This window comes from Microchirus variegatus (assembly GCF_963457635.1).
Source record: "Microchirus variegatus genome assembly, chromosome: 7".
In the NCBI taxonomy this organism is placed as follows: Eukaryota; Metazoa; Chordata; class Actinopteri; order Pleuronectiformes; family Soleidae; genus Microchirus; species Microchirus variegatus.
Window position 1 is genome coordinate 17,960,770 of NC_139808.1, and position 27,843 is coordinate 17,988,612.

A 27,843-nucleotide genomic window follows, 5' to 3' on the forward strand; every position below is an offset into this window, starting at 1 on the left:
TTCGTACAGTGAGTACATATTACTGATTGAGGCCAATGCTATGGGACCTTACGGTTGACTTTGCTTTTACACTGACTGTCCCTAGAGTTTCCATGGATATGTATATGTGAGTGATGTACATGAAGTATTTGGTGTTCATGTGCTTAGTGGTTAATAAAAAATAATATATTCTTTGGAGGGCCACTGTGGGTTAAAATGTTTTAATCCTGAAGTGGGGGTTGATTAAATACATCATAAAGTCACATGTTCAGGATTGCTAGCTTTCCTGCCATAAATCTGCGCATTATAATCACTGTGCTTTTTGCTGTACATGCTTGATCTCCTGTTGTGTTCCTCACTTGGTGACAAAGACCATGCTGAGAAAAATATGCTGCTAATTGGAACCTTGCCACCATCCTCATCTCACCTGTTTTTTTTGTTCTTCTCCTCTACAGATTCTACAAAACGAGGCCGGCTCCAAAATACGATTCCATACATTTATGAGTGAATGTGAGAGTACTTTGACCCTACAAAATTGAAGATGATGTTGCTATGGAAACTGGTGCTGCTGCAGTCACTTATGGGTTGCCTTGCAGGTAAGGTATCTTATTTAGAAGTTTTTGATGCTTGGCAAAGCTGCCTTTGTGAAGTCTTGAGTCCTTATTCATATGTATTTGGGGCAGGTGATAGAGTGAAGCTGATGTTTACAAAGAGCAGTCTCAAGCAGATTAGTCTTTACAAAACATATTTTCACTCCATTTGATGTAAAATAATAAGCATGTGGAATCCATTCAAGAAGGAAATTATTATTAAAGTAAGCCATTGCCAGCTGAAGACCTCCAGTTGCAGCAGCTGCGGCTCTCTGGCTCTCTAAAAAGCCTTTTCATATTATGCCGAACATGAAAGCGGGTTGTGTGTGCCATGTCAAAAAGTTTATCAAGAATAGGAAACTAGGATGACAAAACACCTCGTACTTTCTAGTAAATACTAAACTAGTATTAGTATGCACACATTAGCGGTCTTATGTGATACAGTAAGTGACATCCAATGGATAGGCAATTACAAAACTAGGAGTGTTCCCTCAGCCTTCCCTTTAAATGTATTTTCCTCTTTCTGAGGAAGGTGCTATACTTTATTCTTCACAAGAATAAAACTATTAATAAAAACAGTAAGACAACAAACAATGTACTAAAACATTGACCATGAAACTAATAATGCAAAGGATGAGATATAATATATGAAATAAATACGTGTAAATAAAGCAAACAAAACCTGAGGTGGCCTTCACACACTGGAAAGGGTGTTGATCGTATTTGTTTGCACAGTAAGCCTCTATTTTAAAACTTTAAATTAATGCTTTGTCTCGTTTGTCCTTTTGGGCTGCTTTAGTCAAAGCACAAGCCTCCCCTAAAGTGCAAACATGAAAGGCTTATTTTAAGGCTACAAAAACTGAACAGTTTTTTATTATTATTATTATTATTTGAAAGTGATTAGAAACACACTTATTGGTTGCATAAGAAGCTATTTCTACCAGTTTAACCCCCTTATTGTTGCACACTGGTAGAGGTGTCAAAAATTGTACAATTACAACACAGTGGAAAACGAAGGCTTTATTTGTATGAATACAAGTGAGCCAAGATGTGTCGTACCCTCACTTACTCACCTACTTGTGATTTGCTGCTGTTTACAATGACTTCATCCAAATATAAAAATCTCCTTATCTTGCAAAAACTGAACTCTGATTTCACAATGACAAAATTCTTCTTAGCACACAACAGCAGTAGAGTAGAATCGTAATATTCTGAAAGATTCACACCTGCACACAATGGATCTTTAAATCTACCAGTGTTACTGTGCAACAATGGTTTTCAAGAGTCTCTCATGTAACGTCACTGTTAGAGGAGGTAAGTTTAGATTAGGTTAGCCGTTCAATTGCACTTCTTTTAGCTATTTTTAAAAGAATACTCTGTGTATACCTGTCTCTCAGTTGCTCACTGAATTAACCTCTCCGCGCATGTTTTGCTTTGCACTCTCTGTGCAAAGCCACCATTTTAAAAGACACCAGATTCTTGTACACCATGTCACAAATGTTTGTCCTCACCCCAAAGCCTTTCACATCAGCAACTTCCTTACAATGTAGTATAATTAAAAACAAGAAGTGTTGCTATTTTAAAACTTTAATTTGCTCTTTTTTAACTGTGGGGACTTTTATTTTTATTTTTTAAATCCTAACAGATTCACCACGGTTGGCACACATACAGACACACTTAAGAGTTATGTGTTTGGTGGAAAAATTTATCTTTGGTGAATGAATAGTGGTTGTAAAAAGTGAATTGAGCATTGCAGTAGTTACCTGCCAATGCTGGAGGCTGCCTCAGAGATGTAACAGAATATTAGGGTCCATTGGTCTTTGACAGATGCTGGGCCTGTTTAACCTTGAAAAAGTCTCAGTGAAAAGGGCATTTTTTATCACAAGCCAGTAAATAAGTCCAGTGTGATATTGATATGTGTCCATTGGTGTTCATCTCACACCAGGTAGAGCAGCGTTACCTAGATCTGTTACATGTGTCACCAACACAACACGTCCTGTACCTGTTTGGAAGGTAAAACAAATTGTTTCTTCTTTTTTTTTTTTCAACAAGGCATTTATTGTGAACAATTTGATGGAGCAGTGGATGTATAGCTTCACACTGAAGAGTCCTGGTATTTTATTGAGTACAGAGGAGCATTTAGAGCGTTTAAGAGTATTATTTATGGTGACATTTAAAGGCAAACCCTATGTAAAACATAGCAGCAGCTCCATAAAGCTGATGATGTAATTAAAAGGTAACGCTTTAAATGGTCTTTAATAGAAAAATAGAGATATCTATGGGTTTATAGTGAAAAGGTGAAATGACTATTGTAAGTGTGATTGTTTTTGCAGATATGTTATATCGCAAAGTGAATTCATGCATTAATAAATTACCAAAAATGCATGACTAAATTAAAAAAAAAAAAAAAAAAAAACCTGATTCACTGGAATTAATAAGGTTACAGCCAGGTTTGATTCTCAGATGGAAACAGGTCAGACGTAAACAGGATATCCTCTGTGGGTTCTTTCAAATGTCCATCATTCATTTACCTTGCAGTAAAGTTGAATTATAGCTTCATTACACCTCGGTGCCAGTTGCAGCCAGAGGCTCCTGTGGCATTGATCACATTTTGATGGAGGACTTTAATTTGTCTCCTTTACAAATAGGAGGAGTCACCAAAGAGCATTGGCTGAATCAGTCAGACTGTTTAATCAACAGGTATTATGCGAATCAAGATGAAGAAAAGGCTTGATTGTGGTGTGCGCTGTGGTGGAAATGCACCATCTCATTACTCAACACATTAGGCCTGTTGTGGACCCATCCCCCTTTTCTGCACATTACATTACTGTGGACCTTTGAACTACTTTATAACGTTGCCTATACACGTCGCTGCCCATCTTATTCTGTGTCTAACAGTCCCATGTGATCTTAGTGTTGACAGCTGATGAGTCTGGGTATAGATGAAACTTCTTGATTATACATTATTGAGGTAATTTCTGTCACGGAGGAACACATTAAGATTTTTTTTTTTTTAAAAAGATTGTATTCACAGTAAGGAAATGTATCGCCCCAATCAGGAATGAAGTGTTTGAGGAAAAACCTTACAAGTATAAAATGGTGTTATTTCTCTGACACGGCATAATGAAGTCACATGAACATCTTTAACTGAATATTTTATTGCATTGTCGCTACTGTTGGTGTACCAAGTGCTGAAAAAAACAACATAAAAGACATGCATTAATGAGTACTAAACTATCCTACCAGCTCAGTGTTTCAATAAGAAACTCAAGGTTAATTGTGGATGGACTTTTAATTGATACGTTTTACAGATTGTATATATGTCTTCCTGAACGACGCCCTGAAATGTTCCCATACTGATGATTCAAGAGGTTTTTTCTGGGTGGAACCCAACCTTTAGTGCTTGGTACCTCAGTCATTGTTAAGCCAATGTCGCCATGGAGTTGGTATTTAATGTCAGGTGTCTACCTGACAATGGTGTAGTTTTGTGGTGGCTACCGACCATGTTAGAGTATGGTTCATAGTTCCACCTAACTGACCTTGCTGCCACACAGCACTAATGATACACTTTTCTTAATAAATGTTACAAGTTAACAAGTGCTTGACTGTAACTGTTACGTTTCCCTTTAAAGGGGAAACCTAGATCTTTAGGGAGTTGGACCCGAATGCAGAGCAGGACACAGGCGAGTATATATATATATATAATAATATTTATTAAGAACGAGAACATAAATATATATCTATATATATAAACACAAATACACGCGCTAGAGAGGGTGTAGAATGTGACAGTATAAGAGAGGGTGAAACAGCAGCAGACCAGATCCTCAGTGACTCCTTCGTGGCAAACACAGTTCGTTCTTTCACGTTCCCACGGAACGGACTCACTCGAGATGTACAGCGAGGAGGGTGTGATGATCCACGAAGGTTGAGGAGAGGTGAAGCCGCGTCGTCGTGGTGGAAGAGACGAATGCGGTAGAGAAAAACAGGAGTAGGCGATTCCAGGAGTGGTAGGAAATCCGCGGAGACTCGGTGTTCTTCTCTCGGCAGGAGACGTGGAGACCTGAATACGGAGATTGAGGTGAGTACTGGAAACGTCAGGAATTCTAGTAGCGTAGTATGAAAGCATTTACCAGCTAAGCGAAAACGTGGAACTGACACCAGAGAGACGCGAAGTCCCGCCTTATATGCCCGGATGATTGCTGATCAGGCGCAGCTGGGCAGGAACTGCGCAGGTGGACGTCATCTCTGGCGTCATGTGGGAACTGGGTCAACCACGCCCCCTGCAGGGTGAACACAGAGAGAAGAACAGAGAGCAGCAGGCAACAACAACAATAAAAATAGACGCCATGAAATGTGGATCGTGACAGTACCTCCCCCTCAACGGGCGCCACCTGGCGCCAAGGCAGGAACATCTGGGTGGTCACGGTGGAAGTCCTGGATCAGCGTCTGGTCCAGGATGAAGTGGCGTGGAACCCATGACCTCTCCTCCGGACCGTACCCCTCCCAATCGACCAAGTACTGGTGTCCCCGGCCGCGTCTGCGAATATTCAAAATTCGGTTAACTGTAAAGGCCTCACCGCCTTCGATCATCCTGGGTGGTGGAGGGGGGTCAGAGGGAGGGACCAGGTCCGACTCGATCACAGGTTTCAGGAGTGACACATGGAACGTCGGGTGAATCTTCAGGGATTGGGGTAACTTGAGGCGAACGGAGGTGGCGTTGATGACCTTGTCGACTGGGAAGGGGCCGATGAACCTCGGAGCCAGTTTTCGGGATTCTACCTGTAGAGGGAGGTCCTTTGAGGAGAGCCAAACCTTTTGGCCAGGTAAGTATTCAGGGGCGGGGATGCGATGGCGATTAGCTTGCTTCTGGGATTGGAGTGACGCTTTTTCGAGGGATGCTCTGACCTCTACCCACACAGCCTGGCAGCGTTCCATGTTGGCCTGGACTGACGGAACCGCTACCTCCCTCTCCTGGAAGTCGAAGAGTGGAGGCTGGTAGCCCAGGGAAGCCATAAATGGGGAGACGCCAGTAGAAGCCGAGGTGAGAGAATTATGTGCGTATTCTATCCATGCGAGGACACTGCTCCAGTCCTCAGGGTGGCGAGCGGCGACACAACGTAGCGCCACTTCCATGCTCTGATTAGCTCTTTCCGTTTGGCCGTTGGACTGAGGATGGTATCCGGATGAAAGACTGACGGACGCCCCCAGTGCCGTACAAAAGGCCTTCCAGACCTGGGAGGAGAATTGAGGCCCACGGTCTGAGACGATGTCCATAGGGAAACCATGGATCCGGAATACGTGTTGGACCAACGTCTCGGCTGTTTCCATGGCAGAGGGGAGGGCAGGGAGGGGGATGTAATGAACCGACTTGGAGAAGCGGTCTACGACCGTGAGGACAGTCGTGTTGTTATTGGAGGGAGGGAGTCCAGTGACGAAGTCAACGGCGATATGAGACCAGGGGCGATGGGGAATGGGAAGGGGATGCAGGAGTCCAGCAGGCGGGCGGTTCGACGACTTGCCTCTAGAACAGATGGGGCATGCTGAGACAAAGGTAGCGACATCCAGGGACATGGTGGGCCACCAGAAGCGTTGTTTCAGGAATTGGAGTGTGCGCGCAGAACCAGGATGACAAACCAGTCTAGAGGAGTGACCCCATTGGAGAACTTCCGAGCGGGTAGCCTCCGGGACGAAGAGGCGGTCAGGAGGTCCTCCTCCGGGATCAGGTTCGGTCAGCTGGGCCTCGCGGACTCTTGTTTCCACCGGCCATGTGGCAGCGCCCAGAATGCAAGACGGTGGTAGGATGGTCCCCGGTTCCAGCTCCGGAGGATCTGGTGAGTAGAGTCGAGAAAGAGCATCAGGTTTCACATTCCGGGAACCAGGGCGGAAAGTCAGTGAGAATTTGAAGCGGCCTAGGAACAGAGCCCAGCGAGCTTGGCGAGAGTTCAGGCGACGGGCGTTCTGGAGGTAGGCCAAGTTCTTATGGTCGGTCCATACTATGAAAGGTAGGACGGTCCCCTCCAGCCAGTGTCGCCACTCTTGCAGTGCCAAGACCACGGCCAGGAGTTCCTTATTTCCGACATCGTAATTCTTCTCCGCAGGGGATAATCGGCGACTGAAGAAGGCGCAGGGGTGGAGTTTCTGGTCGTTGTGGTCTCGCTGGGAGAGGACCGCCCCTACCCCGGTGTCAGAAGCGTCGACCTCGACCACGAACTGGAGCTCAGGATCCGGATGGGAGAGGATAGGGGCTGAGGTGAACATCTCCTTCAGGCGGAGGAAAGCAGTCTCGGCATCATTGGACCACAGGAACGCCTGTTTGGGAGAGGTAAGTCTGGTAAGAGGTTCAGCAATACGGCTGTAATTCTTTATAAATCTTCTGTAGAAATTAGAAAAACCCAAGAAGCGTTGTAGCTGCTTCCGGGTGGTGGGTGTCGGCCAGTCTTTGACTGCAGAGATCTTAGAAGGATCTGGTGCAAGACTGCCTTGCTCAACAATAAAACCAAGAAATGGTACCGATTTTGCGTGAAACATGCACTTCTCGGCCTTCACGAACAGTTTGTTCTCTAAGAGTCTCTGTAACACCAGTCGGACATGCTGGACGTGTTCCTCTTCAGTCTCAGAAAATATCAGGATGTCGTCCAGATAAACAAAGAGGAATTTGTCCAGCATGTCGCGCAAAATGTCATTAGCCAGGTGTTGGAATACTGCAGGGGCGTTAGTGAGGCCAAAAGGCATGACCAAATATTCAAAATGTCCCATGGGAGTGTTAAACGCCGTCTTCCACTCATCCCCCTCTCTGATACGAACCAGGTGATAAGCATTGCGCAAGTCGAGCTTGGAAAAGATTCTGGCCTTACTGAGGGGGTTAAAGGCGGCGTCTAGAAGAGGGAGTGCGTAACGATTCTTCACCGTTATATCATTTAGCCCACGATAGTCAATGCATGGACGAAGGGATCCGTCCTTCTTTTCTACGAAGAAAAATCCTGCCCCTACAGGAGAAGATGAGGGGCGAATGAGACCTGTAGACAATGACTGGTTGATATAATCGTTCATGCTTTGATGTTCGGAGCGTGAGAGGTTGTAAAGTCTTCTGGAAGGAAGAGTGGCGCCAGGCAGGAGATCAATGGCGCAGTCGTAAGGACGATGAGGGGGTAACGAGAGGGCCCGATCCTTGGAGAATGCCTCCGACAGGTCGTGATAACTCTCTGGGACGCCGGAGAGGTCGGGGGGCACTGGTGGGACGTCGGCCGTTCTCTGTGGCGAAGGTAGAGCAGATCTGAGGCAGCGGGAATGGCACGGAATACTCCAGCTGGACAACCGACCCGAGGACCAGTCGAAGGAGGGGTTGTGAAGCGACAGCCACGGAAGACCCAGGATCACTGACGCGGAGGAAGCAGGAATGAGGAACAACTGGATCTCCTCGACGTGATTCCCAGACAAGACCAAGGTGAGGGGAATGGTGCGAAGAGTCACTTCAGCCAACCGATTTCCGTTGAGGTCCGAGATGATCTTGGGTTGCGGCAGGGATATCGTAGGGATGCCAGCCTGTTCTGCCAGATGCGTGTCGATGAAGCTTTCGTCGGCTCCGGAATCCACCAGGCATGTGGTGGAAAAACAGTCTTGGTTCCAGCGAAGTTGAGCCTTCAGGGAGACCCGGGTCGGTGCAGGACAGGAGATGGTCCTGCTCACCAGCACTCCTGCGTGCGCTGGTGAGCTCAGGCTTTTTGGGCGATGTGGACAGTACGACATGACGTGACCAGCCTGTCCGCAGTATAGGCAAACTCCAGACTGTAACCGTCGTCTTCTCTCCGTGGGCGATAAACGTGTTCGCCCCAGCTGCATGGGTTCAGGAAGGCTAACCACGTTAGCAGAAGGGAAAGGCAGAGAAGAAGAGACGGAAGAATGTGGGGTATCTGGGGTACGAACAGTAGAGTGACGTCGTCTATCCATTCGTCTTTCACGGAGCCTACAGTCAATGCGAATAGCTAGTTCGATTAACACTTCAAGATGGGATGCCATATCGCGAGTAGCTAATTCGTCCCGTAGTTCGTCTGTAAGCCCACGTAAGAAAATGGCCCTTAAAGCCGCGTCATTCCACCCACTCTCAGATGCCAATATGCGAAAACTGACGGCAAAATCAGCGGCAGATGAGTTACCCTGTTTCAATGAAAGTAGTTGGTTTGAAATGTCACTATTATGAAACGCTTGGTCGAAAACCCGGTTTAACTCCGTAGAAAACGTAGTATATGAGATGGAGCGGTGGTGATCATCTCTAAGGAAGGCCGTGGCCCACTGAGCGGCTCTACCAGTTAGCAGGTTTACCACAAACGCGATTCTAGCATGACTTGTAGGGTAAGTGCTAGGTTGTAGGTCAAAAACAAGTGAGCATTGAAACAGGAAACTCGCACATTTATTAAGTTCCCCCGAAAATCGTTCGGGGGTAGGAACAAATGGTTCGCGGGAAGCTAGCGCGGGGGCTAACGTAGGGGTAGCTGGTGGAGAAGGAGCAGGCAGTGGAACAGGTAACCCGGAAGTTAGCAGCGGCTGAAGGCTAGCGGTTAGCTCATGAACGGCGTTGGCTGCGTCTCTTAGCAGGCCCTCGTGTCTGCATATGGCCTCGCCGTGAGAAGTTAACGCCTGGTGTATCAAGTCCCTGTCTGCCGGGTCCATAGTTGGTCAGTTCCAACTGTTACGTTTCCCTTTAAAGGGGAAACCTAGATCTTTAGGGAGTTGGACCCGAATGCAGAGCAGGACACAGGCGAGTATATATATATATATAATAATATTTATTAAGAACGAGAACATAAATATATATCTATATATATAAACACAAATACACGCGCTAGAGAGGGTGTAGAATGTGACAGTATAAGAGAGGGTGAAACAGCAGCAGACCAGATCCTCAGTGACTCCTTCGTGGCAAACACAGTTCGTTCTTTCACGTTCCCACGGAACGGACTCACTCGAGATGTACAGCGAGGAGGGTGTGATGATCCACGAAGGTTGAGGAGAGGTGAAGCCGCGTCGTCGTGGTGGAAGAGACGAATGCGGTAGAGAAAAACAGGAGTAGGCGATTCCAGGAGTGGTAGGAAATCCGCGGAGACTCGGTGTTCTTCTCTCGGCAGGAGACGTGGAGACCTGAATACGGAGATTGAGGTGAGTACTGGAAACGTCAGGAATTCTAGTAGCGTAGTATGAAAGCATTTACCAGCTAAGCGAAAACGTGGAACTGACACCAGAGAGACGCGAAGTCCCGCCTTATATGCCCGGATGATTGCTGATCAGGCGCAGCTGGGCAGGAACTGCGCAGGTGGACGTCATCTCTGGCGTCATGTGGGAACTGGGTCAACCACGCCCCCTGCAGGGTGAACACAGAGAGAAGAACAGAGAGCAGCAGGCAACAACAACAATAAAAATAGACGCCATGAAATGTGGATCGTGACAGTAACCTAATCAAATATTTCAGATCAATAAATGTTTCTAGAAATAGTTAAAGGGCAGAAACAGGGGAGAATGACACAGAATAAGGAAAAAAACAGTTAAATAAGTAAGTTGAAATAAGAGAAAGGGAGGGCGGAGAATTATCACTGTAATCGAAGGAGCGTTTTCAACCGCACATCAGGGGTGAAAGTGGATTTACCTGCAGATGCCACACCGCTGTAAGCAATATCACCGTCACATGTGAAGCAGACTGTTACAGTCATTACATGCTATTCTTGCTCTTCCCTGTCCATCAGGACTAAATAATGGTGCTGACACAAGGTGATATTATTTCATTTTCTTACAGTTTTTTAATTGAAAATAGTTAATTAATTTTTTTTTGAACCTCAGGTTTTAGAGGTCCTTTCTGAAATCACCCATTTGGTTTGACAGGCATTTTTTCCAGGTGTTTCAGGCCTTAATGGGTTAACAAATGGAACATAGAATATAGAAAACTACAATAATCCAAAATGTATAATAATCACATGGAGTGTTTGTAGGTGAAACAGTCATACTATGGTCAGTAATTTGTGCTCTGAACTAAATGTTAACATGTCTGCAATAGTGTTGGATTATGATATATGTTCTCTTTCATTGAGACAGCTTTGATGTAGGAGTGAGGGCAGTGTATGCATATTTACATGATGGAAAAAGCAGGGTAGAGTTCATACAGAATGAGAGCAGCATGTGCAGACACACCCACTGCGAACACCCATGAACTGCAGTGATGCCTCAATGTCTAAAATTAGTGTATCCCCGTGAAATTAACCACAAATGAATGTTTGCTTTCAACAGTCTTTAAGAGAAGCATATACAGCACTTGGACTTTAAAACCACTAATGTGATTCCAACTGAGGTGGAAATTAACACCTTGGAACATTTTTCTTTTTCGAACATAACAGGTGATTTAAGTAAAACGTTTTCCTGCACTCGCAGTTTAAAACGGCACATAAGCGTGGTTCAAGGAGGTTGCCAGGTTTGAGAAATTGTGTAAATGGGATGCTGCACTTATGACGGTGGGCCGAAAAGTTTATAGACATAGATATTGATGACCAATATCTGGAGGGGACCGTCCTACCTATATATTTGACCAATTATGGTTTATTTTACCGTCATCCGCTGCGGTCATCTCCTCAACAGCAGATATCTCCACTGTCTTCTTGTCTCTGGCTTGAAGTGGTGAACACAATATAATGTTCAAGAAAACCTCCTTCTCCTGCAACATGACCAGCCTTTGTTATTCGGAATGTTCTCCACTCTTTCATGGGAGACGCTTAGAGCTATAACAGTCCGTCATCCATCACCTTGTGGTGAACACGATCAATGTTTTCTTGGGTGGTCGCTGTGGCAGGACGTCCGGACCTTGGGTCTTCAAAGCTCTCCCTACCCGTCACAGTTGATAAAGCTGGAGCATCATCCCCTAATATAGCAACCCATGTCCTTGGATGTTAATACTACTGTCAAATTTTCACAATGATGTTCACAAAATCTCTCTAATGGCATGTTTCGGTTCGCTACATTATTATTATTTTTTTTTCCCATCAGGAATAGCACCAATATAACCGGCCCCAACTGTTCCCTTTTTCACTACCCCTCCCAATCGGGAGACAACTGGTTGGATTTGTTGCAGACAGTGCACCATGCAATCTGAGAACATCAAGATTGTAGTACTGTATTATAACAGAAACTTAAACTGTGTGCACGTGTGTGCACGTGTGGGCGTTGCGTGTTAAAGAGAGGGAGTGTACTTGCTTATTTCGTTTGAAGATGAAGCCAATGCTCCGTTCCTTCTTCACAAAGTTGTCGATGACAGAGTTATAAAAGTCTCCTGACTTGGCCTTCAGTTTACAGAGTCCACAGAGTTTACAGTTGCTCTGTCCGTTTTCTTATACCACTCCTTTTGAAAAGTACGTATAATTTTATGTCCCTTCCTTTGGAGAAGGTCCGGTAGCTCAGGCGTGGGTCTCCCTGCTAATAAAAGCTGCCGTTTTTCATCAAATGCCAGCCTTAAGAAATGTTTAAGCCTCTCTTGTAGAGCCATCGTTACACCTCCTGCTAAATTGCTCAACGTAAAAACAGCGAGAGGGCGTGACGGTGTGTTGACAATTCACAAAAGCAATGTGAACGTAAATGCAGCACAAACATAGTACAGTAACGTCAATAGACAGCGTAGCATTGTGCTTTTTGTATATCTTAACTATACGGGACACTGACTGCGCATGCGCAAACAGGGTTAGGAGTTAGGAGTTCTGTGCCTTTGCTCTGTAATCGAATGCTATGGCGAACGGCTTGTGCAGCCGCTGCCTGACCAGAAAAATGTTGAGTCGCTTTTATTAGACAATACAAATCACCAAATGCCCATTTGGCACACATTCAAACCTGTATTAAAGTTATCTGAAATTTAAGAATACAACATTTAAAAAAAAATCAAACCTGTCATGAACTCAACCTCAAATTTTCAGCCTAGGGTGTAGGCACTTCTTAGTCAGCCTATGAACTTTTTAGTCCAACCTCGTATATACCTGGGTTAGACTTTGTTTGCATACACACATTTACATACATAACTGTTCCAAAGTATTTTCTTTTCATAAAATCTGAACGTTTTGGCACTGAATCATTTGCTTAATTGTCGCATGTCAACAACAGATAGAGACTGAAAGGTAAAATGAGTAGAAAATAATGAGGGGGACTGTAAAAACATAATATACATCAAATATCCACTGACAAAGTGAAAAAGAGAGAGGTAGTGAGACGTATTATGTTGACCTCTGCTTGAAGTTCCCCATTTTGCTTGCTGGAGAAAATGATCTTTTCTTTATGTCTGTCGCAGCCAGTCGTGAACTTCCTCTCCTTTTTCAGCCGTCTATATCCGTACTTATCTCCACTGCAGACATTTGTTTTTCTTCTCTGCTGGTTGAGTTGTTTTGCAGTGGGCACCGAGGCTTTTTAGGTATGGTATTGTTCAGCGTTTACGATGCTTGGCAAAATCTCTGCTGACATAAACACAGTTTTCTCCCTGCAAATGAAAATATACGGTATATTGCTACATGTACTGTGTATGGTTTCCTCACTCTCTTAATCTGACACGTCATGGCCGTTTCATGCATTTCTTAGACGGAGCACCTTTGCAGCTTGAGCACATTATCATTATTTTAAACCCCTCTGCCTTTCAGTTTGAAAAAAAAAAAGCTCGCTTTGCAGTACATGGCATGGCCCTGATATGGATTAGAGAAGTGGCTGAAGCTGTACACGTGCTGTAGACTAAAAGTAAGAATGCATTTGCAAGTGGACTGAACCTCGTGTCGGCCTGCGGGGGGTGAGGGTGTGGGGAATGAATTGTAGAGATGTGTATTGCAGCTTCAGTTCCACTTTTCTGCCTTGGGAGTTTTAAGTTGATTTGTTCACCATGCAAAAACGAATAAAAAAAAAGCTGGATAATAATAGCACACGTGCCGGTTGAAACTAGAAATCCAATTACATTTTTAAATTAGTCACCTGCCTATTTGCCTGCTGACTCAACTGCTGCTCTGCAACAAAAATGACAACAGGGGTGTCGCTTCATTTCTGTGGCAGATGCGGGTAATCTTTGAGAAATCAAAGTAAGACTCCAGTGTTTGTCAAACCTGGTGTTATTGTCACATTTCCCCCATTGTCAGTATTGATCTGGATAATGTTCTGCTCAGTGCGTCTTTATTTGTAGAGATGTAAGGAATATGCTTTTGGGCTTGAAAGATGCAAATTGGGAAAAGAAGCTATGTCCTTATTTTTTTGAGTTTGCACGTGAAAAAGAAATATGGTCAAATAGGTACAATATAAGCATTAAGTAATAATGAAGAAATAAATGTAAAAAATATATCAATGTAGCATTTTACCTGTGCCACACACTATTCATCCGATTATTAACAAAATGATTGCAATATGTGCAATATATGGATTATCTGTGGTGCTGTGTTGTTACATCAGACATCTTTCTGCTCCCTCAACTTCCACTCCTCTCACTAGTCAAAGAAAAACATATATTGTTTATGATACACATGTACATGCAGAAATTCTCTTTTTACTGAGAGTTTTTCTTAAAATACACACAATATAACATTCATCAGGTATATCAGATCAGGTATTTCACCAGATTCTTGCCAGTACACAGCTCTAGTCCGTACAGTCACCTATAGTTCATACAGTCAACTTTACAGGAACAGTTTGTGTCTTTGACATGTTTAATAAAAGGGTACCCAGATCAATATTTCCACAATAACCTCTCAGCAGCACATAAGTCAGTCTGAGTGAACATTTCTGCTCATCCATTGTCTGGACTCCATTTACAGCCTCACAACTATCTGTGTAGTCACAGGAATCAAAAGGCTGTTCAGACGCTCCCATTGGCAGTTCCTCTGCACCTGCTCTACATATGGCTCCTTTCAGTGGGAATGGTTGCTAATCTGGCACAAGAAAAAAAGCCCTACACTGATGTGTTTCATAGGCCGTTTTTTTTTTTTTTCTTTTTTTAAAAGACGGCCTATGTCTTTCAAGTTCCTCCTGAAGCCAAATAGGAAGGGGGAATAGATTAAATAGCCACCAGGGGTGACCTCTGGTGGTTGCAAAAATAACTCAGTTTGAATACAAGTCTATGGTAAATGAGCTTCCTCCTGATTAACCTTAGAACACAGAGCATTTAGGCTGGGTTTTTTTCCATTGCTATGTTAAATCGTATACTGAGGCTATAAGAATGTGCAATATAGAATGTCTTATATCCTTTTTTTTCAGCACAACCTACAGGCAATGTGATGATATAATTGTTGTTGCCATTTTCACCAACTATATAAACCACCTGAGCTAAAAGTACTCAATTCTTTAAGAACCGGATTGAATTTGTGAAATTTGGAAATATGTCACATTTTAAAGTTTCTTGGCTCGTTTTTATGAACGAAATAAAAACGGTCTATTTTGCAACTTCTGCACAATTATCACTTTTTTTAAAAAAAAGTTCCCTTATTGATATTAACACAACAAGCCCTAAATGTCTTGAAGACAGTTTTAAATATAATTGCAACTGAGTAGGGAATGGAATTGGCATCAGTCAGAACTTTTGTTAAATGGTTGGAGAATTATGTATTTGAAATGATTGCACAAATGTATCAGTACTATACTATAGGTATCAGTAGATATAGAGTTTATGATATCATATTGGACACAAAAAAAAAATCCCATTCATGGTTGAACTGAGATAGTGGTCTGTTTAAAAACCTGAAATATATGATGTTACAACACAAAAAAAGCCATTAAGCATCTGCGCCACTTCTCTTTTGTTACCCTGCCATTACTAATGAAATCCTGGACGTATGTGTGTTGTTTGTGTGCCAAAAGGCTCCCAAGAAGTAAATTAGGTGGGTGGGTGGGGGTTGAGTGCTGATATGGAGGTGATTTAGTGTCTCGACATGTTTAAGGTTATTATTCTTTTTTCTCTTTCTTTTTTCATGTGCTTGATGAATCACTTGTCCCTTCTTTTACCACAATGCTTCTTACTGATGCATCCACAATCCTAATTCCCTGCTCATTGCCCCTGTGTGTTAAACCATAATAATAGCAGCAAGCTCCTTTTCTGTTCATGCCCTCTTGTGCATTTTTTTTGTCTGTGATTTTTTTTTTTGACATCCTCTCTCAGAAGCGGGTGATTTCCTCTCTCTGAGACTTGCTGTGGAGCAGATTAAAGTGCCTGTCTTTCCAGACAGCATCAGCATTTTATATTTACACACAAACACACAGACAAAAAGCAGACTTTTGCTTTGTGAGTGTGGAAGAGCCTGGTTTCTCGGGATTTTGTCTCAAATGGGCTCAGCGTTGAAAATTGCAAACAGATTTTGTGCCATGTGCTTGAAAAACAAAAAAAAAGGGATTTAACAACGAAACATAACCAGGAAGTGATTTGAACACAAAACAGATTTATTTTTCCTAGTGCACTCTGCAACACCAAAGTCCATACAGAAAAAAACTGGTTTGTGTCACTTAGTTAAATCCAAACAAAGGATTTCAACAATTAAGGGTCCCATATTATGCAAAAATGTCAAACTCAAGACACATGTGGCCCGCCATGTCATTTTATGTGGCCCGCAAGTGATTAATTGGTCTTAATCTGTGTTAAAATAGGACATTTTCGAACCGCAGAAGAATAACGTCCGTTGTGGAGGTGTTTCACGAGCGACAGTGTCTTCTGACTCTGGGTCTGACTCCGGGTCAAAGTCAAGGGACTGCGGCAGGGAGTCGTGACAAAGCTATTTTTAAACACTGTTAAAACAATGTTTTGATAATGAGTAGCAGTGCATCCACCGTTCCAGAAGGGGGAGCTGCGTTTCTGAGAGCGGGTGTGCCGAATGTCACTTCCGGGGTACTGGCCAATCACACCACAGTCTGTCTTCTCAGGCGAGATTTATGTCTGAAATACCGCAGCTGAGAAGTGCTTCAAAAGGGACAGATTTCTATCGGCTCGTTTCCAGCAACTAGGTGGTTTTTGACCATAAAAACAAGTTAATATATGTAAGTAGACCTCCATAACTAACATATGTGCAACAGGACCACTCTATGTGACCTTTAAAATATATTTAAAAAACATCATCTTTCAGCTGGTGGCACACTCAGTGTATCGTTGGTGTTCGCACAGTATGTCAATACCTCATACAAACACTATTTGAAAAGAACAGAATTATATTGCAGTAGGCACTAGCGGAACAAATCAGAGCCGGGCCGAGGGCGGGGCAAATGACCGGGCCCTTTAAACCCAAATAATAAAGCGCATGATAACATAATTTTACAACATACACATGCCCGCAACAGCGGGGCTTACAAGCTTCGGCACCACGGAGAGCGACTATGTCATTTGGAAGTCAATCAAGCGGACATGAAACCAAGAGAACAACAAAAACATTAGGCTACATGCACATTGATAGTAAAACAACACAAATTCAAAGCAGTTCAGCACCACGGATAGCGACCGCATCATTTTGACACCCACTTTAACTATTTTGACTCAGAGCCTGTATCAGTAGCTATAAAGTTTGGTTAAACTGACACAGCGGCCCACATGTTCACTAACACATTAGCTATACTGTCACAAGCTCAATTGGAAGACAGTTTCAAGAGACAGATCTTTAGTGTAACACGGCTCTCGCGCTGTGTGTTCAGCAGCGAGTAAGTCCGTCACTCTTTTAACAACCAGAGACACCAACATTTGATGGACATAATCCCCCACCCCATCACACTCAGTCATGGTGCCACACCACAAAATCACTGTCTCCACCAATTCAACAAACATCCCGGGAACACAGCAGGCCATAACAACAAACTGCAACAATCACAACAGTTCTGTCAACACATAAGAACCGACTCCCATGAGTCCGGGCCATCAGCGCTCACTGTCCGCAACCGGTACTGCTCCCGTCACTACAATATGAAGTAGTCTATAGGCCGACTCACCACTATTTGAAGGGCATACGACGAGCCTTGCGCTCCGCGAACTCGTCCATGATGCTCTGTGTCCAGTTTTTGTAACTTGGATTTTCCTTGCCCTCTTTTTCCCTTTTCTTTTCGCTCTTATGTTTATATGAAGTACCACTCATTTTAGCTTCCGTAAAAGTCTGTTGACAAGTGACTGATGATGACGTTGGTGACGAGTTTTACCCAAAATACACTTGGAGACAATATCGGCGATCCACTTGTAAATGTGTGCGTCATAAAGTTAAATGTGAGAGTTAAAATAAAGCCAGTCATGCAGCACAACGTTTTATTCAATATTTTACACCTACTACATCACTAAAGTCAGTCGGTCTTGTAAAGTTTTTAGCAACCATGACTCAATCCTGACTTGGACAACCTATAACTCCTGTATGAGTTAGCATATGAGGTTATTTGAAAGGGGCTGTGACCAGACTTTCGGGCACATCTGGCCACAAGTCATGGGATGGCCCGCCTTTTCCAGCTCTCTTGAGCCGTGGTAGAGGCCCGGCTTTCTCGAGACCCACTTCCTATCCGGGCCTATCCGGGGGCGTGCCCCCCCCCCCCCCCCCACCACCACCAAGCGCCACCCCTGGCAGTAGGGCACAACCTTGTAGTTGCCTGAGCATACGGATTAAAACTGTCACCGCAGCCATTTTACCAGTTGGATGTTTTTCATGACACCATGTGTCAGATATTGCAGAGACTGTGAATGGCACATTTTAAAGGCTGATATGGACATTTTCTTGACTCCACTTCTTGTAATTATTATCTAAGCCAGGGGCCTAAAAAAGACAAGTTGGGGGAAAAACTCACTCTTTAGTGGTTAGAGATTAAAATGATATCTTGATAATCCATCAGGATGTTGCACTTAAATATATCAAGGATGATTAAAACGTGAAAGTGTTTGTTTGTTGATGTACACAACAACAAAGTAAACATGTATGTATGATGCGAAATGAATCTGTAATAACAAAAACAGACCAAAATAAAATATCAAAATAACATGTAGATAATTGTAATTAAAACATTAGACAAACTTATGTTTCTCATCTGTCATAGGGTGAACGGCGGTTCACCAGTCCTTCGCAGGGCCACATATAGAGACAAACAACCATTCAACCATTCACTCTCACGGTCAATTCAAAGTGTCCTATTTAGCTAATCCCCATATTGCTTGTCTTTGGACTGTGGGAGGACGAGAACCCAGAGAAAACACACGCACACACCTGAAGAACATGTAAACTCCATGCAGAAAGACCTTTGTTTCGACCGGATATAAAAAATGGCCAAAAATAGGCTTCATTAATTGGTCTTTCTCTAGTCTGAGCCATGCTATAGCTCTAAGTGTGCGCTGTGCTGCGATGCAATGCTAAGAGTCAAGGTCATGTGTCTGTGAATTTAAAGTGTTTTAACTTAAGTTAAACATTTTCTCTCAGTGTTGGGCTTCATCTACACAGACAAGATAACATTTGAGAGACTGGTGGTAAAACAACAGAGAAAGAGAGAGAGAGAGAGAAGGTGATCCTGGTGAGCTGAAAGTTCAGTGAGTGGGCTCGAAACGCGCACACGCTGTTAGTGCGTATGTGTTAAAGCCAGCTCACAGTCATCACCTCTACAGTCATTGGGTGTTTTTTCCCCCATGATTTGTATTCCCCAAACATAATCTTTGCCTCTCCAGTGTTTGTACCGATTTCAATGTATTATAAGGAAGAAAAGGAGGATTTCAGTCTTGAAAACCGTCTCTGACTGAGTTGACCTCAGCAGCTTATCGCACATTGTTGGAGCCACTCACAGCTTTCCCAGCGCGGCTGAGGCATGACCTGTGGTGAATTCTTCTGGATAGTTGGGGGCACTAATGTACCATCAAGGCCTTCTTTTCAGACTCGAATAGCATGCTGGATACAAAAGTCATGTGTTTACCATGATCCCCACTGCTTCCATGCACTTTACCTGACCCTTTTAGCAACTTGAAATCTTTTCTTACCTTGAAATGAAAGTCAATGCAAAAGTGATATTTTCCTGTTCTTGCACAAAGACAAGTGCAGCATCTTTGTTCTCCTCAACAGGACAGTCTACAGCCTATGCAACAGCTTTACCCTGAAATGACTTTATGTTTGTGCAATTTATACTTTATTAATTATTCAGCAACGTACTGCTTGTGCATTAATGCATAGTGGAAACAAAGCAACGCTCAACTTTCCATGACCCATACCTTTGTCATTTTTAAACACTCATTGATCACATTTAAATATATTTTGGTCAAGTTATCTCAAATACTGTATATTATATATCAGTATGTGGTTATTTACGTGGATTATTCTAAACCAGCCATTTATAAACCAGTTTACTAGCTCTGTTTATTGTCAGAGACTTCAATTTTCAGAAAATAGTAGAAACCAAGTGGCAGCCGGTCAATGTCACTCCCAAGAGTCTGAAGCCTCCAGAGTTGTGATTTGGCCGGCGGCGTGTTGAGTAAACACACAATAATTAAAGAATACCATCGGTGTTGAAAAAACAGAAGACGGAAAGAACAAAACACAAACACAACCGACAAAACAATACGAGCACGCTAACGCCTGTAATATCAAATCATGGAGCATTGCAAAAAAGAAGAATGCATTTATGGCTATAATAGGAATCTCCCTGAAACCAATAAGTGGTGAAGTTGAGAAACAATAATTATTTTAAAAAGTTATTAGTTGTTATGCAAAATTGATCTTTTTGTCCCCATCATACAAACCAAAGATACTTAAGTTTTTCTGTCACGGAGATGCAAAAACAACAGGATCACATTTAAGAAGCTGAAATCACAGACTGTGTTTTTATCTTATAGAAAGAAACTGACAGAAACCATTTGATGGATTATCAAAATAATTGTGCAATTGTGTGATAGTTTGACGTCAGGCTGAGAGGTAAGAGTTCCACAGCTTTCAAATAAATCTCAAACAAAAACTTGCGTTTTACTGAGTAGATAATAACAGCTGCTTCCTCAACTCCCATCTGCGAGACAGACATTTACATTTATTACATGCCCAATAAGAACTAGTGAGTAATGTTATAAACTTTTATCTTGATATAAAATTATCTTATTGTTTTGCACCAATGGAACCTTGAAAATGTGTTCCATCTCTTGGATGACTGTAATAGTCTCACCCATTCAAACAGTGGTCATTTTTGTCCAGTGCAATATAGAATGTCTTATATCCCCTTTTTTTCAGCACAACCTATGCAATCTGATGATTTTTTTCACCAGTGTTCACCAACTATATAAACACACCGGAGCTAAAAGTAAATGTTTAAAATCGGATTGAATTTGTGAAATTTGTAAACATGTCCCAGTTCACTTGGCTTGTTTTTATGAACAATTAGAAAAGGAAAAACGGTGTAATTTTGTGACTTCTGCACAATTATTACTACCTTATATCACGACTAAAAATGTCATGTGAATTTAATTATAACCTCGACTCAACAACACATAAGAGGACAGGAAAAAAACACATATTTTAAAACCTGGATATGTGACTTATAAACACACACCCCCAGGATGTCCTCATGCAGAGTTGTGTATTCCCACGGCAATTGACCATGGGTGCATCACCTAAGGGTTAATTAACTGATTCTAATGATTCAGTACACCAAAAATAACTGCTTTAGAAGTCACTAATTTGTTTGTGTCGTGTATAGAAGGACGTCAACAGCCATGCTATGACGACCTCCGCTCACATTTAGGAGGTACTATAGTCGGATGGAAAACGACGTGACTGATACCAAACTGAGTAGAGTGTGAGACAATAAGAATCTAAGTGAATATAAAATACTGTAGTTTCTTATTTACTCGTCCATCTGACATAAACCACAACACCTGTGTGTTCACGTAAGCAAACAAGTTTGTTTTTTTTCCATTACTGTGGGCATCATTAATGTAAACAGTACTCGTCTAAACACACATTTGCATCTTCTTAAATATTTTTTTTCCCAATTTGATCATTTCCCAATATGATATACTGTATATAAATGTATGAGCGTAAAACAATTATAGAATCAATCAGGTAAGGCATAATTTACCCAATGTGTCTTACTAATCAAGTAACTACAGTAACACATAGGGCAGTTTAAAGCAATCATATCTACATTAGTTATAATGAATGATTGGAAGAGTCAGACTCTTCACTGCTGGTATGACTATGCTAATATAACAATGCTCAGTCCATGCTATGCATTTTTAAATATCATTACGATTCTAATTTATGATTTGAATATTCATTAAATGAGATAATGTTGGGATCATATATCTTATTTTATTCCCTGTGCTGTATTCACATGAGGAATAAACGCCTGTTTTCTTTATTTGCCATTACACAATTTATACTTGTACAATCTCTACTGGGAATGGCATGGTCATGTGTACGCGCGCGTGTGTGTGTTTAGATTAAATCAGTTCATAACCGTCTTCCGCTGAAGTAAGAGAATCAGCCGACATACATCTCCCGTCTGTGATATCACAGGCTTTGTTTTATGGAGCCTATGAAAGTTGTTATTGCTGAGGTAACAACTAAATGATCACCAGGCTAGGCTGTACTTCACAAACCCAGTCAGTGCCAGAGGAAAAGAAAAGACAAAAATAAATAAATACAAAATAATAAAATAAATTAATAAAACATTGTATTGATTGTTAGATGCACATATAGTATTATGGGATAATAAAATAAAGGAAATTAGAACGGTATATTAAATATAAATATTACACCCACATCATGAAAAACAAGAAAATGCGCATCCTAATTTTTACATAGGGGTCCAACGTTTTATATCGGGATGGGTATTAATATCGGTCACAATCACTGGATTGGGTATCCAACATAGAAAAAGTAACATCCGACAAAATTCAAAAATCCTTTATATCCTTTATGCTTCACTATATGCACAGAGTGTAAAAATGCAAATAAGTAATAACACGGGGCGGGGGGGGGGGGGTTGCTGTGCCAATCTCAGCTGACATAGGGAGAAAGGTGGGGAACATCCTGGACAGATCGCCAGTGGGCATGCCAAGTCCTGTCTGCAACAACAGGATTGGTAACAGAAGGGTTAAATTGGACCTTAAATTCTTATTCTTTTTCTTTTAAAATAGCATTTTTCAGAGCAAAGCACCTGATAAAGCCACACATGTATAAAATTGAGAATATTCCACTTAATGTGAATGCTTCACATCATCAAACCTGATACTGTTGTAGCACTGATGTGATTCACGAGAAAATATTAAATGTTTTTTTTCATTTCTTTCTTTCATAAATAGGTTATGAAGTCCGTTTGAGTTGAGCTCACATCATTCACTTTAACAGTATCATCCAAAACATGACACAGGATATATTATTATATTGTATTATTTATTTTTTTTTAGCTTACATAAATGTTAGCTTCTCCAACAGGCTGATGTTACCTGCACATAAAGAAAATAAAAGGCTGATATGAACAGGGTAAGAAAACAATAAAAGGAAAAGAGTGGTTCAAAAAATGACACCGACGGGAGGAAGTAGGCCAGGAATGAAGACAGGGTTGTGTTAAAACATTCGGGTTCTCAACAAGGACTAACTTGTACTTTCTCCAGCCAAAGACAACCAAATATGTCTGACACAAAGGTTATAGGCTTACAAACAAGTGAGTTTCCAGAGTATATATCTTTTAAGACTAACAAACTTCCAAACATGTCATTTACAAGTCGTAATTGTTTTTTTGTTTTTTTTAGCTGTTCATCTAAACACAGTGGAGCTGAATTTAATTAAATTTAATTTGATTTGGGATGGAAAAAGTAGCAATTGAAATTAGCAACATTTGGAAAACTCAACAGTCCAGACTCTTCACAAAGACGGTGTCCCTGTTTCTGTGTGTAATCCACAGACCTCACTCTAATCTTGTTTTGTTTCGCAGTGGCACAAATCCATGGCAATTAAAACAATTCACTGCAAGGTCTGGGGATTAGTTTAGAGGCGGGATGCAACATTTTTGAGAGAAATCTGGAGCGACCAATAATATAATAATAAAGGCTAATTTTGGGCATTTTAAATGTAATAAAGCCAATAACAGAATAAATAACGTTTAAATCCTTTGAAAATGTAATAATACATTAATAAACTTAATTTATTTGAAATAAAATTAAGTTTTTTGTGCAGTTTACTCATCAAAAATCGGTAAACTGCATGACACAGTCATCATATTCATTCATCAAGGATACGTACTACTGTATGCACTTTCTCTCCTTAATTACAATTGTAAGCGCCAATTTGAGAATTATTTGATGAATGAAATAATATTCCTCCATACATAAAATTATGAATTAACATATCTAAATAAATATTTTCAATTATTGCGTTATTGGTTGCAGCATCTGCAGTCACAGTGCGCAGCAGAAATGCTGCCTCAAACTGTTTCTACCTCTTATTGTCAGTGTTGGCGAGTCTTCGTCTAAGCTCCTCTACAATATCTGTGTTAGACCTCCAGACAGCCCGCACATGGATGCACTCATTTTATTGTTCAGTTGTCCATGTCCTTGGATAGACCTTCATATAACGAACAAAGTCACACGTGTTAACATGTGATTTAAGCATATATTGCAACACGGTAACATGCAGGATTTATGTCACTTTATATCCAAACCCAATGTATAAATACATTTGAATAGTTAAATCAAACGGATTACTTAGATGTTGCTGCTTAACAGCTTTAGCACAGCCTCCCAGATGGGGGGAAAAAGTGCCATCACAGTTATTACAACCATTTTATAGTTGTTAATTTCTGTGCAAATTGAGTAGTAACATATGCATGTTTATAAAAAAAAAGTGGGGAAAAAATCTTAAGTGAAATACATATTTAATTTTAACAGTACAAACAAAAAAAGCACGGATGATGTCACTGTGAGCTACATCAGTTTCAGTGTGGTGGGACAATTTAGTGTCACATGCAACTGTAATCAATGGTGAAGCTATAAGATGTGAAAAAAAAAAAGGATTTCCATTATCTAAGGGTAAATCTGTAATATAATGTGTAATGATTTTATAATTTTGGGTGAAATAATGCTCTGTTAAACTATGACCGTGGCAAAGTAAAGGCAGTTTATTTCTTTGAGACTGCATTATTATTCCATTAGGTTTGGTTTTTTATTCTCTCTCTGTCTGCCTTCTCTAGACCACTGGGTGTGAATCAGAGCGTTGCTGTTAAAACACACTCCATATATCAGTGTCCCGACTATAGAAAATGAATATTTCCAGCCCAGTGAACTACTTATGTGCTTTGACAGAACTATCTATTCTGATAGTTACAAGGAAGCATGAGAGATATGTGTAGATATCCTCTATTCTCTTCACCTTGAACCTGTTCATGGAGTCTTTGCATTAGTGTGCCACACACAGACACACACACAGACACAGACACAGACACACACTTTAATCAAGGTTCCTATGTTGCTGCAGTATTTGCTTCAGAGCAGAGCCGAGTATTATCTCCAATAATCACAAAGGACACAATCTCTAATTAATTCCACAAAGCAGCTCAGGAAGAAGCATCAGCACAACATATTTGATCTGCCTCCTCAAAAGATGTGCTATCTATTGCTTTGGTTTTGAGGCCAGGTGGTGGATATGAAAGTTAAAAAAGCCCAATCTCCCAGAAGAACGCTGCTATTTTTCCTCACATTTGTACGGTCTGTACAGGGAAAACCAATGTTCAATGTTACTTTTTGGAATATTGTGGTTATGTTCACATTTCTAAACAGTATTTTTCAAATTCCTGGTGGTGTGTAACGTAGGCTACATCCAAACAAGTTTGTTTTCATTTAAAAATGCGTCAATTCTACTGCAGTAATGTCTGCTAGCCTAATGACCCAGAGCTTTTTCTGTGCATTTTGCAAAGGCAAACTCTTGGTTGTGTTGTTTTTCTTGTATTTTTTTTTGTCGCATGTCGACAAGATCATAAAAAAAAAAAACCTCATACATGTGGACTATAGATCTTTGTCTGGTCTGGAAATGGAGATCTTTGTAAACAATCGCCCTGCGATCACTACCTGGTTGGCCACACCTTGACTCCCAGCTTTGTTCTGTGAACACATACTGTACTTTCTGTGCACGTCACTGTCGATTCAATGAAAGAAACCCACGCTCTGACTTTTTACCATTGCCGTTTCTCGTTGGCCAGTGGAGCTGAAATGTCATTCAATATGCATTTTATTAGTTGGGCTGAACGGTTTGGGGAAAACGTCTAATTGGGATCTTTCTGACTGACATTGCAGCTGCGATTGGATTTGCGTTATAATTTCTTTGAGTCAGAGTTCAGATCAATATTCACTGCGTAATAGATTTAAAATGTGATGGAGCATTGCCACACTTCACCATCAGAACAGGAACTACTCAATATTCTATTGCAAGAATGAGAACTAATTCCAACATGTGTACGTTACATTTTTACTTTTCAACCTGCATTAAAGATATACCTGTCAAAAATAGAATTACTAATTTTCTTATCATCACCCTCATTTCCTCATTCCAGCCAAAGCCTCAGCTTTTAAACACTGTATGCACGTCTGAAGAAATGTGAATGTCTACTATGAGTTTGGATCAGTAATGTATGAGCGCACACCTATCTGTGTTTTCACAAACATGTCATTAAAATATGCAAAGGAGTTGATGAAGCAGCATTTTGCTTCTCAACCCAGTTTTTATTCATTTATACTGAGTCATGATGTTTAAAGTAATATATTGTCACAAAAATTGGACCACAGCTTCTTTGTTTTGTTTTCCTTTTCTCTGTCACTTGTCAGCACAAAAGCTGCCTTTTGACAGACCAAAGCAGCTCTGCTGTGAATAGCAGCAGCCACAGAGTGGGAGCAGGGAGATGAATCGGAAGCTAATATCCTCTTATTTCTCACCCTTGCCTGTCAGTTTAGGATTAGTGCACATGTTATTTTAAGATGATTATTCTTTATTTTTCATTGTTTAAAGAACTTAATAGCACACGTAAACTGACTGACCAACTTAAATCTTACTCTTATATAAATACTAACTGTACACTATTGGAAACAGTCAGACCGTGATGTTTTGTCTCTTCTGTGGGATTACAGCAACACTATTTCACCATGTTTCAACACATTAAACTTAAAGAATATTATGTTTATGAGTCTCAATCGAATTAGTAATCACTGTCAACTTACTGCATACAAAGTACATTTAAGGTGAAATATAGAACAGACTTATCTTATTTATTTACTGTATTTTGATATGGAAATTGTACAACTTATATTTTGTGTTGAAAATTTTATTTTTCTATTTACTTTCAAATAGTGTGAACAGTATGAATTATTAAACTATATATCCGACAATTGTGTTTAAACGGGTAGAATCAAACGTGATTCTATTTTTTTTTCTTTAGATCTATTCTTATTCTTTTGTATGGAACATTTCCTATGTTGGCATAACATGCATGTATAAGTCTGTGATTAGCAGATGGAGCAGTGAAACAATTGTTGGTCTCATATTTCACTGTATCGAAACTGTTAAATGCCACCCCTGTTAGCGACTATTATATTTATGAGAGGCAATATTATTAGTGCTCATTTTAGCACATACGATGTAGACAGATTAAAAATTTAGCACCAATTGAAAAAAAAAAAAAGTAAGACTTACAATCTGTTTCATGACAAATATTTCAGTCTTCATCACTCAGTTGCCTTGCAAGTCACATGAGTGTGATTGTTTTTGTTTGTTAGTGTTTTTATAGGTAAGGGATACAAATATCAGTGATTTTATTTGAAAGTCTTACTTTAGTTTACCTCTACGTAGTGTGAATGTTTATGTGACGATGTAAACAAAGAGCCTATGGAAACATATTCTGTTTTTGCATTTCTGCAATTTCTCATTGCTGTATATATCTGCTGACCTGTGTATAGATACTGATAGGAAATCTGTGATAAGCTCACATCAGCAGATGTAACAGTCTGGCCCATTTATACATCTATCTGTAGTTGTTAATCCTGATGCACTGCCAACTACATTTTTATAAAGCTACATGTAACAACAATCATTTGAAAATGAAATGCTGGTGTAGGGACTGTGTCAGAGCTGTCAATGCAAGTATTCTTCAAATACTTCTTCAGCTGCAGTCTGTGACAGACACATAGCTGAGGGGAGGAAGCAAGCAGCCATTTAGTCATATGTCACCCAAAGACTGGATTCACTAAGTGAGCCACAGGCTGCCCTCAGCAGCACACAGTATGCATTTGACCACGACCACAACCTGACCGCTGTTGCAAATAGAAAAAATA

The 27,843-nt window shown here is 41.1% G+C and overlaps 1 protein-coding gene across 1 annotated transcript in view; it reads left to right on the top strand.

Annotated features, from left to right (window-relative positions):
• Positions 1-520: 520 nt before the first annotated feature.
• The window catches only part of cntn4 (contactin 4), a gene marked incomplete at both ends in the record, with an annotated part of 203,519 nt that continues 176,196 nt past the window's right edge, over positions 521-27,843 (top strand). Inside the window, one exon of the mRNA XM_083892325.1 lies at positions 521-575. Coding sequence (XP_083748451.1) covers positions 521-575 — 55 coding nt within the window. The remainder of the gene's footprint in view (positions 576-27,843) is intronic.